The sequence below is a fragment of the Ammospiza caudacuta genome, chromosome 3 (genome assembly GCF_027887145.1).
Source record: "Ammospiza caudacuta isolate bAmmCau1 chromosome 3, bAmmCau1.pri, whole genome shotgun sequence".
Taxonomy (NCBI): domain Eukaryota; kingdom Metazoa; phylum Chordata; class Aves; order Passeriformes; family Passerellidae; genus Ammospiza; species Ammospiza caudacuta.
Window position 1 is genome coordinate 47,113,429 of NC_080595.1, and position 18,326 is coordinate 47,131,754.

The 18,326-nt window shown below is 36.6% G+C and overlaps 1 protein-coding gene across 1 annotated transcript in view; it reads left to right on the forward strand.

Annotated features, from left to right (window-relative positions):
- The window catches only part of MAP3K21 (mitogen-activated protein kinase kinase kinase 21), a 40,115-nt gene that overhangs the window by 10,216 nt on the left and 11,573 nt on the right, over positions 1 to 18,326 (forward strand). The window contains exons 2-5 of the mRNA XM_058801470.1: positions 7,083 to 7,263; positions 12,255 to 12,403; positions 13,208 to 13,383; positions 17,395 to 17,635. Of these exons, the coding sequence (XP_058657453.1) occupies positions 7,083 to 7,263; positions 12,255 to 12,403; positions 13,208 to 13,383; positions 17,395 to 17,635 (747 nt within the window). The remainder of the gene's footprint in view (positions 1 to 7,082; positions 7,264 to 12,254; positions 12,404 to 13,207; positions 13,384 to 17,394; positions 17,636 to 18,326) is intronic.

Genomic DNA, 18,326 nt, shown 5'->3' on the forward strand with positions numbered 1-18,326 from the left:
CTGAGGAAGTTCCTGGTAGATAGAACACAACTGAGTTTTGAGTTTTAAAGCTAAGTTTCAGTATTGACTGATTTCCATGCAATTGTAAAATTATGGAGGACTTGCTTTAATGAGGTTGTTTTTTCTTAAATTTAGTTTTTAAATAGAGTTAAGTGTAACATTTTATTAAAGACAACTTGAGAATGTTTGGTGTCCAGTCTGCTTTTGAGTTTTTGCTGATGTAGTATCCAAGTCCTACATTTTTCAGAATTTACTGCTGATCTAGTGTTTAAATTATGATTATTTGAATGTCTAATTATAAATGCTTGTTACCTCTAGTACTTCCTCTTACAGCACAATAGAAAATTCTGTTTTGCATTACAGACATATCTGAAGAGCAAGTGAAGCACAAATGGCATGCAGTAAACTAACTTGCAGCATCTGTAGTCTGTGCCAATAACTTGTTAAAACTGCTTCTTTCTCTCAAGTTTCCATTTGCCTAAAGTTGCATTAATAATAGTTATTAAAGAAGTAAAGGGGAAGCAAAAAATGGTGATGCAAGGTGTGTTGGAGCTGTTGAAATCTCTTGTCCATTTTCCTCTCTTTCCTTTTATTTCCCTCCATTTTCTTCAGAAAGGCAGGTGAGGCAGGTGACTCCTAGTCATTCTCATCCTTTGGTGCTTTTCTTTTGCCATATATCCTACTGTGGGCTGGGCTTTTCTTATGAGGTTCATGTGTATTTGTCAGTTCATGATGTCAAGGACTTTTTCTGTCAAGTCGTGTCTTGTTTTGGCTTTCCAATGGGGAACACTTTGTTCAGGATAATTTTATTTATTTATTTTTTTTAGTGTCTGTTGGCTCCTTTGAGGTACATTTTTTGGGTTGTTGGTTTTGGTTTTTTTTAAGCTGGGTATTTTTAGAGAAATGCATTTAAGAACAAACTGCTCCTTTCAGTTGTGTGAAAATTAAGAACTGGTTATATGCCTGCTGTAAAGGGACATAGATAATAGAGGAGCACAGTATTCATAGAATAAAAAAGTCTCCTGCATATGTAATCACTGTTCAAAGGATAAAATTCCCTTGCTGATGGTGACCTCTGAACTTAATCCAGTGAGACAATCACAATCTGACAGATATTAGCTGCAGAGATAGCAGAACCCATCCTGAGAGCCCACGGGAGAAAAGGAAGGTATTTAAGGAGTAGTGTTTCATGGGCAAAAGTATCAACTTTTTTATGGACAGAAGAGTTTCTGATCAGTTAATGTTTTCACTGACATATTTAAGTTGTGGTTTGCACAACTAATTTTTTTACTATGGTGATTAATCTGCAGTTTAAAACCTGGATATGGCTTCTACAAGCAATGTTGAAATTTTAATATCCAGTTATGTTTGGAGCCAAATAACAATTCCAAATAATGGAGGTGGGTCTCTTAATATGGACAAGGTATTGTGTTTCATTAATTGAATATGCAGCATTTAATAAGGTTTTTTTCTGCCTGTTAGTCCCCAGATAAAGATGCAAGGTCACCCTGCTGGTTTTGTTGCATGTTGATTTAGTGAACCAACAGGAACCAGATTTGCTTGCAAACAGCTGGAGAGGGAACTGACTGGGTGCAGGGGGAACAGAGACAGTAGCAGCATTGTCTGGACAATCTCTATTTGCAAGTAGAGTTGTACAGCATAACAACTTTCCTTTCTGGTATTCTCTAAGAATTACTTTATCATGGGTGGTAAACGTAGTGGATATGTAGGCATTTGTACCTATAATCATAGTAACTTAAATTGCTGTAGTATTAAATAGCTTAGATTTGCAAATCTATTTGCCCATGATAGTCACCTGTTTAGCAAACTGCAGATCAAGTAGCAAGAAATGGTTGGTAGCAATTGACTAACTTGGGAAAATAAGATTGCTTAATGTTTTATTTTTAGTACTAACAAAATAGGTAATATAAAGGGGGTGTAATAGAAAGTACAAAGATGATAGGAGGGATAGAATGGACTTCAGGATGTTTCTTTTTTAAGTTCAAGTATTAAAAGGTAGTTTGAATTCAGTACATTTAAACTACTGAAAAGGTGTTCCATCCTTTGCCTTGGCTTCTCTCAGAATACCTTTTTCACTTATTTCATATGTATGGTAACTGAGAAAAGTCACCTGAAAACACTGGAATGCATTGTTCATGCAATGAAACTGACTTTAACTGTATGAAGTCTTAGGATTTAAAAAAAAAATTCAACTGAAGTGTTGTCTTAAATGGGAACTTTGGCTAGATTAGTTGGAGAAATACAATCTATATGTACTTAGAAACAAAAAGAAAACACCACAGGAAATAACCTGCATTAAAAGAGTAGCATTGAAGAGCTTAGTTCTTGGTATAAGTTTCCTAGATGTCTTGCCTTAAATGTCTGTCCAGGCCTCCCTCATGCTTACTGTAAATACTGCTTCTTAAACTATATTAACAAATAAAAAAAGAGAGAAGCTGAGGCAGGAATGTAAGCCTTTTATTCAGAATTATGCTTTAAACAAAGTTGGTGCAATTTCAGTTAGTACTTCTGGTTCTTCTCTAGGCTTTCAGCTTAGTCTTGAAAGTAGCACTGCAGGTGCTACTGTACCTGCATTCTGTACCTGAGTTTGGCAGATGTGCACCCCCACGAATCTGGTTTGTCTAAATGTGCTCTGTTCTGCTGGCTTATCGGTCTATATGTAGGCTCTTGCTTATTTTTTCCTTTTCCCCAATAAAATTTCAACCCAAGCTCAAACAAACAGAGAATGCAGTTGCTGTTCAACTCTGGCTAGACATGGTTTGCTACTTTATGTATATCTCACCTTTTGCTCACCTCAAAAAGGGCTTTACTGCCTGTGTGGAGAGTTTGGAGATGGGACTGATGGAATGGGAATGGCATAGGAAAAGGAGTGGCAAATGGGAGCATTTGAGGGGCATTTTCCTGGGACCTGTGTGTCCTTTTCAAGCTTAAATTCTGTGCCTTTCTTGACTAAGATCACCTTGTATGGAAGCAGTAGTGGTGTGGCAAAGAATTGTTGCTGGGTCTGTTTTAATTAGAGGAGCACTGACTTGGGAAGTACTGGCTGGCTCCATGGCAAAGTGTTAGATTTTGGTTTCTAAGAGTGTGCAAAACATCTTACATGCTTACTGTTACACCATGAAATATTTGCATTGTGCCATAAGATCAGTAGAAAAATATTCCAGCTATAACAATGATAGTGCAGAAAGCAAGAAAGATTAATGGCAGTACTGCTTCAGGGACCATTAGGTTTAACAGGAATGTGTGTTTGATCTTGCTTCTTTTTTGAGGAGTGAACTCTGCTTTACACTGCAGAGGTCTGAAATGGGGATAGGAGAAAATAGGCAATAAAATTCCTTACCCCAATAGCTCCAGATCTAGAACTGAGTTTAATCAGAAGTGTACCTGTAAGATGGACCAGCCAGAGCACCTAGGAAAATATTTTGTTGTTAAGAGCACCAGTGCTGTAGGTCTGCATTCTGTTGTTAGGTACAGGTAACGTCTGTTCTCATAACTTCTCTAAACCTTTGTTTAGCGTAGCAAAAAGGACAAGCTCTTCTGATTTTATCTATATAAAAGACATTTACTAGATCCTAACTATTCTATTTTCTATGTCTGCTTCAGTTCCTGGTATTGGACATGCATGTGCAGGTTTAGTCATTCAATATTTCATATGAGGTGTTACACTTTGTAAAATTGTATTTATTGCTCCCTGTTTCTACTGAACTAAGCCTTCTTCAGTGATTTTTAGAATTGAACTACTTGCACAGCTTCATATAGCTTGCTAGTTTTCCAGAACAGCCAGGCATTTCTTCTTCCTTCATCTCTTTCTTATAGCTATAGATTTTATGATCTTATGCAAACTTGCATATATTTTAGTATGATGGTCAGTTCTTTCTTAGAGTGGGCACTACCTTCTGACTGTGCTGCCCAGGGAGGTGGTGGAGTCACCATCTCTGCAGATGTTCTAGAAATGAGTGGATGTACTTAGTGCTGTGGTGTAGTTGACATGGTGCTGTTTGGTCAAAGGTTGGACTTGATGATCTTGAAGTTTTTTTCCAACCTTTATGATTCTAAATATCTTATCTACCACTTTTAATACCAGTTTACTGCACAGCACTTCATTTTTCTCTCTGACTTGCCTGGCTTTTATCTTTAACTCATTAATTTATATTTCAGGAATTATTGAAAATAACATCTCTTTGTTGCCCTGCTGTAAATATTTCTGGGCATGCAGTGTCTCATATATTCAAGGAGTGCCTGTTATATGTCACCCAAGACTTTGCTCTGTGGTGTTAATAAATTTGCTTTCCCTTTGATCTCATTGCTGAAAGGTAGAGTCACAAAGAGAGATGTAGTAACTCAGAATTTAGTTGAAAATGGTGTTGCTGGCAGAAATCATATGCAGCCTTAGACTACTTGGTAATTTTTTAATTTCTGGCTGAAATGTTTGGGATTAGGATCTGGGTAGAGGATTTGGCCCAAACTTTATCTCCTTCGATTTTGAAGCATTCAGAAACATAGTATCGGGTTTTGCTTATGTAAAAATGAACAGGGTGTTAGATAAATATCCTTGTCCTATGTCCTACTTACATGTAAATAAGTGAGCACATAAGATTTTCCTGCATTTCTGCATACCTGATCTGATCTGTGGGTGTTGGTGGGTTTTGTTTTCAAATAGTCTTTGCACATCTAAATATTTTGGGCTGTGCGTGCCAGGAGCAAAGCTAGAATGTAAGTGTGAACTTCATTCTTCGTGGAAAATAAAAAGTCTGAAAAACATTGAAGTAAACCCAAAAGTGTTAAACCGGCTCTTGCCCAACTTAACATTGGAGCAAGAAAAGACAATTTAAAGGTTTGGAAAAGGAAGCAAGGAAGATGCTGAGTTAACAGGGCAAACTGGTGATCACAAAATAGTTTCTCCCAGTTTAGCAACCAGCAAGGGCCAGGAAGCTCTGGAAGAGGCAGAAGGATGCTATAGTGAAGGTTGCTAGGCTACTCCAAGGTAAGCTCTTACAGAGTGCTACTCAGCTATGCTGAGCATTTTTACTGCCCAGCTGCTAAGCAATGTGTGTGTGGTATTGTTTGCCTGGCTACCAGCCGGAAAGGGAAGTTTGAACTGCTAAGAAATGTTGTCCCTTTGTAGGATGAAACTTGGTCACGTGCCAGTTACTACCTTTTGCAAGACTGACTGTTTTTGGTTTCGGTCACATTGACTGACAAGGAATGTCAGGAATTCTGCTGAACATGTTTGAAATAGAACAGCAAACAATAGGTCTTTGATTCAAGTATAAAAGTATAAAAACTTGCATGAATTTAACCTGTTCTGGTGGGTCTCATTGGTGAGTTCTTGGTTTGTCTGTACCATTTTGGCCTTCATTTTTCTTGCTCTGTTAAGAAGCTTATTGAAAAAGGAATGTGGGTTCTTTTCCTTTTATCTGGATTTGATGTAATTTTTGAAATATTTGTAAGAGTTAATCTCTACTAGTAAGAATTATTTCTTTCAATTGCAAGTGCGAGGTCATTAGTTTTTCTTCTGTAAGGGAGGGTAAGTCTTTGTCTGCTTTTTTGTTAATGGGTTTCCTGTACTGTGTTTTGCTCTACATACAGGTAGAAACCACACATTTATGCTTCTTACATATGGTTTAATTTTTGGTCTTTGTCCCAGGAGATCATTTTAAGAGAAAGTTAAAACTGACAGTTGCTCTCTCTCTCAAACAGTGACAGAGGAACTGAATATGGAATTTAAATTATGGTGTGTTAAAATTTTGATTCCTTTCCATCAGTTATCTCTCTGCTTGTGAGCTCCAACACAATTACCTACTTCTTTTCTTGTAACACTGTTTCCTGAAGAGGTGCTACAACTCTGCCAATAATGTTGTCTCATGAACAAGTCAGGCACTGTAGGATGCAACAGCAAAAACAGGATAACTTACTCCTTAACATTCATGAAGGTGCAGTGTGTATAATGTAAAAGGGACTGGGTCCAAGTCCAGTGGCCTGTTGCCAGCAGGGAACTCCTAAGGCAAACTAATTTCCCTGGCATAGTTTCCCAACTTTATTCTGATTTGTGGCCCAGGGATTTCATGAAACTAAACGAACTTTTTTTGATATAAATTCCCTATATCAAGTTGACTTGTGTGAATTTGTGGAGATGCTTTTTAAATCTATGATAAATAATAATATTCACATACCATGCCAAGAATTCCAAAGTTCAGAATCTTGTTGCAAAGTTCACCTGTGTGTTGTGTGAATGACTGACACGTGTTTGATTCTCATCTGCCAGTTTTACCCAGTGGTGTCCATTTCATGTAGTGAGAAACTTTGAACAATTATTATGTCTAGTTTTCTTCATTAACAAGGCATTGTTATATAGATTTTTGCTTGTAAATGTTTCTTTTCCTAGAGGATGGCTAGGAAAAGGCTTCTTGTCTGTTAACCATTCCTTGTAGCTGTGGTTCTGTTGTTTTGAGTACCCTGCTCGTGTCCATCCCCTCGCCTCTTTCAGTTGTTACAGGCTTTCAGAGATGAGTAGGGGTCAGGATGGAATGCCCTATTAAGGATGGATTTTATACTGTGACATAATACTGCTTTGTTTTATCATTCTTTTATAAGAATTCTTAACATTTGGTTTTTGTTTAGTACTGCTTCTGGTTTTATTATTCCAGAATCTTGTTGCAAAGTGGATTATTTTCTGACAGTCTGTCATCATCTGGGATTATTAGGATTCTGGGTTTACTTAAATTATCTGATTTACTTTCCATCTCCAGTGTATTCTTGTGCTAATTTAATATATGCTCGTACATAAAAATAATTATTTATTTTAATATATATTTTTAGCATAATAATATATGCTCCTGCATAAAAAGCTCATGGCACTGTAGATGTTTCTTGCTTCTGTAGCTTGGAATAGCTTAAAATTATCAAAAAAACATTTTCATGCTAATAAAAATTGCAATAATATTTTCTCAACACTAAAAGTAGACAATTATCTGTGCAATACAAGTTGTAAGTGAAATTAATAACAGAAATGTATTTTTTTTATTGCCATTGCATTAATTTGCAAACTCAATCTTTTGCAGTTTTATTGCTGGAGAAGATGGAGCATGATGACATCTGTAATAAAACTCTGAAGATTACAGACTTTGGTCTGGCTAGAGAGTGGCACAGAACAACCAAAATGAGTGCAGCAGGAACTTATGCATGGATGGCTCCAGAAGTTATCAAGTCCTCCATGTTTTCTAAAGGAAGTGATATTTGGAGGTAAGAAGTTTTTCTGCTGAAGACTATGTTCAATGGAACTGTGTTGAGGGTTTTGACAGAATTTTTTTGGTGGTTTGCTAGGTTAGTGCCTCAACATATGGCTAGTATAGCTCTTCTAATAAACAAACACATTTTAAAGTATCTATTTCAGTTGTTATACCTTATATTATCCATTATTTACAAACTGGGGGCAGAAGAGGGAAAACAAAGAATATTTTTTTTTTTTAGCAAGTTCTTAAAATATTTGCTAGTTAATATACCCAAGTGTTTCTCTGGAGTCTTAATATAAATAACTGTATGCTCTTGATACATTATTGTATGATTGATCTCATTTTGTAGGTTTATTTTAGATTAGATGTCTGAAAACTCTCAATCTGCTTAAAAATGGGACCAACCAATTATTGCCTTAAATGACTGATTAATAAGGTTCAAACCAGAACTTTGCCAAGTGTTAATTTGAATTAATGCTGTTTTTAGGAATCTGGAATGTGGTTGTGTGTAAAAGTTAATACTAGGTTGAAGCTTCTATGTTTACAGAGATTTTGCTTCCAGTTGCTGGATTAAGGAAAGTATATTCAGCACAAATTTGTTTTAACTTGCTCTCTAATTTTAAAGGTGGGAAATGCCCTGTGTTAAATTTGTGAATTTCTCATTTAAGATGTTATTGTGGCTAATATAAATAATATGGCTCTCACTAGTGATTCTGTTTTTGAGTGGTGTAGTGTGGGGTACATGTAGTGTAGAAAGGCAATTTAAGCTTTAATTTAGTTCTGGTTTGTGAGTGTAGAAAAGCAGTGATTGCACAATAGGCTCTAAAAGCTGCTGTGCCCCACCTTGAAAAATCTGCATTTCCTTTCTTTTTGCTACCTTTGCTCTGAAGGGTCCAAGATAGCTGTTCGGGGAAGGAAAGGAGGACTTTAATCTGTTTGCTCCTGCTGCTTTATGCATGTTCTGGATTGTATAATTCTTAAATAGGGTCCTGTTTTGCTTAAATGCATGATATTATACAGCATGAAGTAATACTTTTGGTATTCTTGTGATGATTCTGTATCTGCACTGCTATTTTGTGACACTCATTTGTCTTGGGTTGTCTTGTCTCTAAACCAATTCTGTTTGCATTAGTCTCAGTTGATGCCCAGTTGGGAAACATCTTTGGCCTCATTCTTTTTTTTGTTTTTTTCCATTCTTTCTTACTTTTTTCTTTTTTTTTTTTTTCTTTTGCGGGATGGAGGTTGGGTGTAGGCGTTTCCCTAATCAGCTGTATTCCATGCTTAATTACAGGTCCTGTCCAGTCTTGTTGCTGTGATTTTAGGTATCTGAGGGGGTATGCTTTGGTGCAATTATTTTATATTCTGCTGCAACATTAGTTTACATTTTTGGAACCTACAGTATTTCTCTTCTTCGCCTTCTCTTCTGCACGCCTCTCTTGTAAAAATGTAAGTATTTAGTTCAATGATGGAAGTCTAACAGGAGAGGTTTTTAAGTAGAAAGGCTGTGTTTTGCAGTATAGTTTAGACCTTCTTAGCTTCTAAACATTTTCTGCTCACTGCACCTTGATCTGTTCTGTTGCTTATCTTTACTCTTCCTTTAAAAGAAAAGCAAATAAAGAATATCGTGGTTACAGGAGAGGTTTTTGTTTTAAAAACCCTTCAGGTTACCAATTTAAGTATATGGGTCTCTCTAAGACAGGAACACAAAATGTTTTATCAAATTTCTAAATCTCAGTTAGAGATACTGAGTGCTGAGGCTCTGAATGAAATCTGCAGACCTCCTATTAGGAAAAAAGAGAGCAATTGAGGCTGCTCAAGTTGAGGCAACTTACGCTTCCAGTTAGTCTTCCAGAATCTGCCAGTGCTTGGAAATGTTGTGGGAGTATTTTCATGCAGAGCCTTCCAGGCTGTATGTTCTCAGGTGTCATCCTAGATAGCAGAACTAGTGCTTTCCAGGCCCTGCACGTGTACCCTTTTGCTTTCCAGACCAGAGCTTCAGCTACTCTATTTATTTTACTCTGGCACATGCTTCCAAATTCCCAAACAAGAATTCTACTCTTCCAACCCTACCCTTCCATGAATCATCACACATTTCTGAGTGGTGTGTCAGTATTGGTTTTTTGTGGAGCCTGAAAGTGCAAATATGCCCATGGATTTCCAAGTGCTGATGGTGTGCTTCAGCAATGGTCTTTAGAGTAATGTGTGTCCTGGTAGTACAAGCCCTTGGCAAAGCCAGGAAGCATCTACTGTAAAGCACTATTAGCAGTTGCTTTTGCCTGGAACATTTGTATAAATGTGAAGTGATTCACATAGCAGTGCTTAGTGCTTAGTAACCTCTGCTCTAGAGGATGGATCGTAGAGTAAAATAAACTTTGAGAACCTTACCTTAAGATTTTCAGCTCCTAAAGTGTGTAAAATCAGTAAGTTTTCACTGAAGCGAGATATAGTAAGGCTTAAATCACATTTGATTGAAGGAAAAATTATTTTAATAATGAAAATACTTAACATAGTTTTGGAGGTGTATTCATTTCTGTGGTTTGAAAATATGTATTTCAATTACACGGTTGTGGCTTTGCCTTTTGCTGATTATGGAAAGGGACATGGCTTTTGCTCTTTAAAAAACAGCTGTTTCTTAGAAGCTCAGGCTGTATGTGTAAGACAATTGTATGTGAGCTGGTGAAATTTAATACACTAAGTAGCTACTTGTGTAGCTGAGAGACTTAAAAAGTAGTTGTTTTCCTAGATAATGGCAGATTAGTACCTCCCTAGTAGTAGTTAAAAGCTACTATGCTGAAGTAGTTAAAAACTCCAGTGTATCAAGACCATAATGTCTTTAGGTTTCCTCCTTGCAATTTTTCCCCCATAATGCTGGCTCTTGGTACTTGACTGCTTTCATTAAAAGGCTGTTAATGTGTTGGTCTGTTTAAAACTTTGCAACCACCTTCTTGGCACTGTTGAGAGCTCTTTAAAGTTAAAGGCTTGAATTGTAAATACAACTAAAGCTAATAGTGTGACAACTTTTTTATAACTTCTTTTTAGTTAATGTTTTGCTTATCTTCAGAGTTCATGCTAAAATATCTATGGAATAGTCTGAACAAGGAAATTAATTTAGAACAGTCTGTACTTGCTGAGAGATTTTTTTTAATGCTTTCTCCAAAGACACAGATGAGCTGTAGTTCAAGAAAATTACTCCATCAGGCATAAAATGCATATGTACCACAGGAAGTGTTTTATTCATTATGGTCAGAATACCACTGTTTTAAAGCAATTTGGAATTCATTATTTTAGCCTTCTTTGAGTATACAAGCAAATGCAGAAATTAGACTAGAAAAATCAAGAACAAATTGTTCAGAGGCCTACGACTTTTTTAATTCCTTTTCTTCTGGCTGCAGGTGCAGGCTGTTTTCTTCAACTTTTGATGAAGTGTTAGCCCTATAAATTTGTTAGTTTTTAAGATTTTACGAGATGCAAAAATTCTCAGACAAACAGACCATAGATAACAAAGGACTGCTGATATTTGTGCTGCTATTGTGTAGTTTTCTGTTTTATTATTTATTCTTTCACTTTATTATTTATTCAAATCACTTTATTATTTATTAAAGTGATGTTGTAAGGTGTTGAATAATAGACTGACTAACTTCTCATTAAGCAGACAGTGATAGAAAACCTTGACTGGTGTGTGTTCTTCTCTCTGTTTCATCTGACACCTCCCCTTGAGGTGTCATTTCTAGTCCTAAGGAGTGCATAGCCCTCACTGCCTTAGTGCAGAATGCTTTTCTTCTCATGTTGGAGAGTTCAGTCTAGTCCTGCAAAACTTGCAGGTGGTTTCTTTGCACACTTGGAGAGAAAGGCAAGAGCAATAGTTTGTATTCTGTTTTTTCCTTTGCCTGCTCACTTTACTATTCAAAAGCAGCAATAGGTTGTCCTTTGTATCCTTGTTCTACTGGTAGTCGTTCCCTGGCAGGAAGAGAAGTGGAGGGGGAATGGGGGATGAAGAAAGGAACAAAAACCAAATCCAGTCCACTTTGGGCTAACATGCTGAAAGGAGTAATTCCCACTTCCACAAAAATGACTGTGAAAGCTGTCATTTCAGTGGTGGTAGAATAGGAGCTCTAGAGCCACAGCAACCAGGGTGCTGTCCCTGCCCTTTGTAGGGGCTTGAATAATTTGAATAAGCCAAGCACTGGGCATACAAACCCAAAGAAGGTAAAAGCAACACCCAGCTCTTCTTTGAATGGAAAGCATTGCAGAAGTTCTTATGGTTGTTTTCACTGTAATAGGAATTCCCGTGATTCTTGATTTCTGTACCTGACACTGAGAAAAGATCTCTTCATGCCACCACCTTTTGCTGACAACAATGTTGTTTTGCTTGGATTTTGTGGGTGGAATTTTTTCTAGTATGGAGAAATCCCATGTGTGTGCATGAAATAATTTCTCAGTCTTGTTGTATCTTCAGTGGGTCATGACAAGTTCACTGGCCTTCATATATACATAATGGGATTAGAAATTCAAACTTCCAGATAAAGATGGGAGTTTTCTATAATTTTTACTACCACTTTTTAAAAAAGAAAAAAATATGTCCCTCTAGGTAAATTACTGTGAAATATTTGGAAAGGGGAATGGCCTGAATGCTCTGCTGAGGATTTCTTTTTATTGTTTTTTGTTTTTTTTTGTGGGGAGAAGGTTGCTTGTGTTCCTGTCATTCAGACTTCGTATTGTAAGTCAGATTTATGTGAAACTAGAATTTCTGTAGAAGTGGCTTCAGGCTTCTATTTTGAATAAGAGTGTGAGCCAGTCTTAAAGTTGCACCCAATTTGCTTAATCACTATAACTGGAAAGGTGCACAGTGACAAAAGTAGAGCTGACTTGAAGGCATTCACCTTTGACTGGGAAATCCTCATGAATTTGAGTACCTGGTTGGACAGATACTTGTTTGTGTTTTCATGTGTTCTTGTTGTTTCTTTCTCAGAAAATAACTGTTTAAAAAATTACCTTTTGTAGCTACGGAGTGTTGCTGTGGGAACTGCTTACAGGAGAGGTTCCTTACCGTGGCATTGATGGCCTCGCTGTGGCTTATGGAGTAGCTGTCAATAAGCTCACTTTGCCCATCCCATCCACCTGCCCTGAACCATTTGCAAAACTAATGAAAGGTATCCACATTGTTTCTTCTTATGTTTTTAAATAGTTATGTTTTGGGGGTATAAAATAATCACGGGTTGCCAAATATGTACCTCCTTTGATAGTGTGCTGTGTACCAGGTATTTTGTTTTTCTTTACACAGCAATCTGGTGTCACAGAGAGTTGGTGTGTTTCTGAGGGAGGCATACAGTGTTAATGTTGCATATAAGTTTTTCAATAGCAACAGTATGGTTTGTGCTCTGATTTCACAGATTTTTCTCTACTCTGAAATTGCATTAAATTTCATAAATTATGGGATACTACTATGGATTAATACAAGATAGATTAAAATCCCAAGAGGAAAAATTGCAAATACTTTTTTTTTTTCATTGTTTCTTCATGAGTGTCTAAAACGTTTTGGAAAAATTTTAGAGAGAAATAAACATTACTTGCTAATGTCTATTTCCTTGTGTTCAGTGAATTTTTCTACCTTTTTATTTATTTCTTCCATTCAATATTGCTAGTTTTGCCAATTCATTTAATTATTGGCATTCATTAGCAATTAAGCTGTTGAATAATTGTTCATTCATTAGCAAATTAGCAAATTGCTAAATTGCTAAAAATAGACCAAAAAATTACTATTAATACAAAACCAATCCTCTGAATACAGGTAGGCGGATGTCACCTCTGTAAATTGAGACAGAGCTGGGGATGTCTTGCAGGTAAAGAGAACACATTAGAATTTGAAATGCAGTTGCAAGTAACTTGAAATTCACGTAGCTCTTCAAAAAGTTCTATGTGCTCTTACAAACTGACGGGATTTTGATAAATTCTAGAATGCTGGGAACAGGACCCTCATATCCGACCATCGTTTGCCTTAATTCTTGAACAGCTTACTGCCATTGAAGGGGCAGTTATGACTGAAATGCCTCAAGAGTCCTTCCACTCTATGCAAGATGACTGGAAATTGGAAATTCAGCAGATATTTAATGAACTGAGGACCAAGGAAAAAGTAAGTTGGTTTTTCCAATTGCATGGAAGTAAAGAAGGGTGGAAGGGTGCATGGAAGGAAAGAAGGGTATGTCTGTATTTATGTTTATGTGATACAGCAGTTTTGAACTTTTGAATTGTTGCTTACCAATGTACTCATGCAAATATACACACAATTGAAAAAAAAAAGATATCCACACCTTTCTCCCCAAAGAAAAGAGGTTGTAGATCTGTAAATGTCACATTCTAGGCTCTTTTTTAAAATGTGTTATTTTTTTCTTGTATCACTTTAATTGGATTTATCCCTTAAGCTAATCTTTATGACTGCAAATGTTCAGCTGCTGTTGAACATTCTCCTCAGCTGTGAGAATGGAAAGCTTTTTATCCTGTTATGCGACTGTACCCCATGGCTTCTTTTCCAAAAATGGAATTGTGCTTTTATCTCTCTTCTTGCTGAACAGACTGATCATATGGATGCCTTTCAATGTTGCAGTTTGGGACATATTCTTGCCCAAGATATTAGGAAGGTCAAACTCACACGTATGAATCAGAAAATCTAGTTTCTTTTGTTTATTACTCAGATTTGTCACTGATCTTCTTTCCATACTCTTACATCACAATATGTTTGTACTAAATGAGTACTCATTGTCAATTCTCTTTGTTTTCTCTTCTACTCACTTCAACTTGGTTTTGACCACCCTGAGTTTTATGTTTTCCTTTAGACAACTTGATGAAGGTAACGGGTGGAATAGGCCAGATGTGCTCAAACCCCTGTTAGAAATGCTTCTGGAAGAATCAAATCCCTTCTTTGCAGGTGTTTCTTGCAGTATAATCCCAGTATATATTTGCTGTTATTTTTCATGAAGTGATTGTAGACAAGGAAGATAGTAAATTGAGGTGCAGTGACTCGTGATGAAACTTTATAGAAGATATAGTTGCTAAGTTTGACAAAAGCAAAAACTAAACTCTTGTCTTTCAAGTCACTGTTTGTAGCCTTTGTCCTTCAGTTGTTCTCATCAAATGTCACAAATGGCAGTGTGTGGACTTCTGGCTAGTGTTGGGTGTGGCATTATGTTCTGTACTATCAGCATAGTGATATTAGGATTTACTGATCACCCATAAGATTGCAGTATCATTATTTATTTCCTATGTACCGTTTCTTCTACCCTCTGCATTTCCCTCTTCTTTTGGGTTCACAGAAGTAGGTAAGTATGTGGTGTGCTCTGCTCTGCCTGCAGTAGGCATAGAGAGTGCCAGAGCTGTGTGCCTCAGGAGCTGTCAGGCCTCTTCCTTTGCAGTTGAGTTATAGTCCCTCTACAGAGAGTAGAGGCTTCCTTTTTTTACTTGCCGTGGGGTCACGAGCTACTGTGTTCGCTTGCCTCAACCTGCCATAGAACATAACTCTGTTTTTGGCCCCTCCAGCAACTGCTTAACCAACCATTTTCCTCCTTTTACTCTGAGAGCAATTGTAACAGGCCTTCCTGTTCAGGTTTTTGTTTATTCTTTGTTTTTCTGGAGGCATAAGTCTAGAATGAGATTTCCTATCCAAGACAAATCTGACTAAATTAAGTCTAGAATTAAATAAGCAGGTGAAAAAGTTTTCAAGAAGAGTCAAATTTTGGGTGTAAAAGTAAGTTAAGCTCAGTTAGGTAGGGAAAATAATAAAATGAAATTTACTTTTAACATGCTAAAGTAAGTGCATCTCCAGAGGCATCTACTCTAATGAGGTGCACTTCTCTAAGGTTGAAAACATGTAACTTTGACTTAGACAAGATTTTCATATATATGCAGGGTTTTTAAATTTGTCATAGTATCAATTTTGCTATGAGCTACTGGAGTGAAAGTCATGTCTATAAAGTAATTATATAATAATAATAATACTACAAAAATCCTCTGCATGGTCCTATTCCTCCTGTAAAAGAGGAACTTCTGTAGCTAGAGGAATTTCCTCAAGGGCTTTCTGCAAATGAGTGATGGTGACGCCTACTCGAAAAGAAGATCACAATCTTATTTTGACAAATGTTCTTGAGCAACTGAAATACAGAATTCTTTCCAAGCTTCCTTACAATGGGTGTTTTAATTGTAGAGTGATGTGGAAACATTGCCTAACTAATTGCAGTAAGTCTGGTTTTAATTAGTTTATTTGGAAAAGAGTAAATACTTAATCTCTCATTGACGAAGCACTTTTACTTCCTCTAGACTGTGTACTGAAATGTACTCTGTACATTTCAGTGCAGGCCCTCAGTTTCCGCCTGGGTGCTGAGCTTTATTATGGAACATGGGTTTAAGGGCTGTGAAAAGTGGAAAATGAACAGTCTCCTAATGTACCTTTATTACTGTACTAATGCAGTAATAAAGATCTTCTCTCTTTAAACTTTTAAGTATCTCTTTTCTAAATCTGAATTAATGTAGTTTCTGTTTCAACCTTGTTTTAGGTTATCCTGTTTTGAGTGGACAGAGGAGGAGGAAAGTGAGGATTTTCAGGAGTCACTAAATTACTTAATATCTTTTTTAAAAATTTGGTTTCTAGTATTAGGTTGAAACAAGCTCACTCAAAATTAGTGTACCATATGAAATTTTTCAGTCATATCACTTAAATTTTAAACCCATGATAAGCAGAGTGTGTGTGCTATAGCTGTAAAAAAACCCAGAAAGTGTCTCAAGAACAGACACTTGTCATTGAACCAGTTTGCTTCAGTGCCAGCCTGTCTTTTGACATCTATAGTCTTTTTGGAAAGAATATTTGAACATTTTCATTTGAAAACACTGAAATAATACAGTTCATGAAGTAATTTTTTGCTTTAATGATATGAAATAAGGAATTCTTCTGGCGTACAACTTCGCTGGATACCAATGAGCAGAATTAGACAGTTCTGAAATAAAAACTAAACGAAGACAAAACTAAGCAACACCCCAATTGTAAAATCATTTAGTGTAAAAATTAATTTTAAATAGAAATAAATTTCTTAGATATCCTGAACTTTTAGCATAGCTTTGTTTCAAAGGATAGTTTTCTGAGTTGAATTAAGTGGAATTTACACAATCATGTAAAAAAAAGTGATGAGAAACATATAGTATGAGTCACATCTAGTTCTATTTTTTCTATACTTTCAGTACAGTGTTATTAGCAATATAGACTGTAAGTGTTCTAAGTCTGTTTCCTGTGTAATATGCCCCATGCTATGAAGGAAAGTCTGAAATTAGGGAGGTCTTAAGTTTCAGATGTATTTTAACAGACTTTGGAAACTGAAGATCAAGATAATTTTAAGATGCTAGGTTTACAGCTATTTAGCCTTGGCTATTCATTTACCCTGAAAAATTACCTAGCTTCCTTATGAAGGCTTTTCCTTTTGCAAAATTAAAAAATAATAAATGTAGAGCTACTTTTCTTAGAATGGTGGCTTGGGAGTCTGTGTGCTGTAATTCAGTGGTTAGTAGCTGTTTGATGTTACAGATACTTGCTGGATTTAATTAAGAAACAGCTGTCTTATGACTTAGTTTATCCTATTGCACTAATCCCCATTCAGTGTAATACTGATTGCTTTTCTAGATAGAAAAGTGCTACTTAATACGTGGCTGAAAAACAGGAAAGGTTAGAGAATTTAAGATAAAGGCAATAATTTGTGTATTCATCAGGTCATTGGCCCTCTGTTAAAGTGTAGGAGCTGTCCAATAGCAGCGCTCATGCTGTGCAAGAGCTTCTCATCATGTGAAATACTTGAAGCGCATTTTCTGCTGAGCTGTTAGCTGATAATCTTGGATTGCATGTGTTGTCCCCATTGCTACTGCTTACCTGCTTTAAGTGGAGTGATTCAAGTTAATTGGTTTAAAGGAAATCTGTGTAATGCTTGATTCTGAATACAGAATTTTTGTTTGTTCAGAATGGAGGACTTGCTGAAGATTGTGCATGTTGCATGTATATAGTGTATCATAAAAATAAATCAGGAAATACAACCTATTGTGCACTTCATATATCCTTTAATACTACCTTCCCATTATTACTAAGTTTTATTTTTGTGAATCTTGTCTTCAGGAGCTTCGATCCCGAGAAGAGGAGTTGACAAGAGCAGCTCTTCAGCAAAAGTCTCAAGAAGAATTACTGAAGCGCCGCGAGCAGCAGTTGGCGGAACGCGAGATTGATGTCCTGGAGCGCGAGCTGAACATCATGATATTCCAGTTAAACCAAGAGAAACCCAATGTCAAGAAGAGGAAGGGCAAGTTTAAAAGAAGCCGGTTAAAACTCAAAGATGGGCACAGAATTAGTTTGCCTTCAGGTTTGCAATTTTTTTTAAGTTCACTGTATAGGTAATGATTAAATATGCAAGCTTCTTTAGTTCCATGGTTCATGTTTTCAGTAGTAGCTCCTATTTTATTTTGTTGTCAGGTTCTTCTACTGTAATGCACAGAAGGGTTTGGTAAGAATTGTACAGCTCCTTTCCCTCAAGGAAAATCTTTCACATGCCATGTTCTCATGAAGTCGTCCTCATTTCATCTGGAAGAATGATTCAGCTAGAAGTCCATCCCATTTGGAGGGAAAGGTCACCAGCATGAGAGCCACATGATTTAATACTAGTTCAAAGTTCAGATTTTTGTTATCATTGTTTCTGTACAGACAGGAAAGTACTTTTTTACTACATGCCAGAACTTTCTAACATGATCAAATATTAGTGCTGTTTGCCCTAAAATTGCCAATACCGAGCAGAAAAACAGTGCTGAGAGAGGGCTGAGGATGTACGGGTGCAGTAGGTCCAAACTGCACACTTACTGCAGTTGCAAGTACAACACAGCAGTTACAATCTTCAGTGCCTTATTTCTTGCAAGAAAACACATTAACAGCAGCAGCAGATGATTTCAGAATACAAATATGGTATAATTTGAATGTTAGAGCATTTCATTCCACATATGAATGCATTAAAATGTCCCAATTACAAAGGAGGCATGTTTGTAGACAGTGAGGGTCTTTAG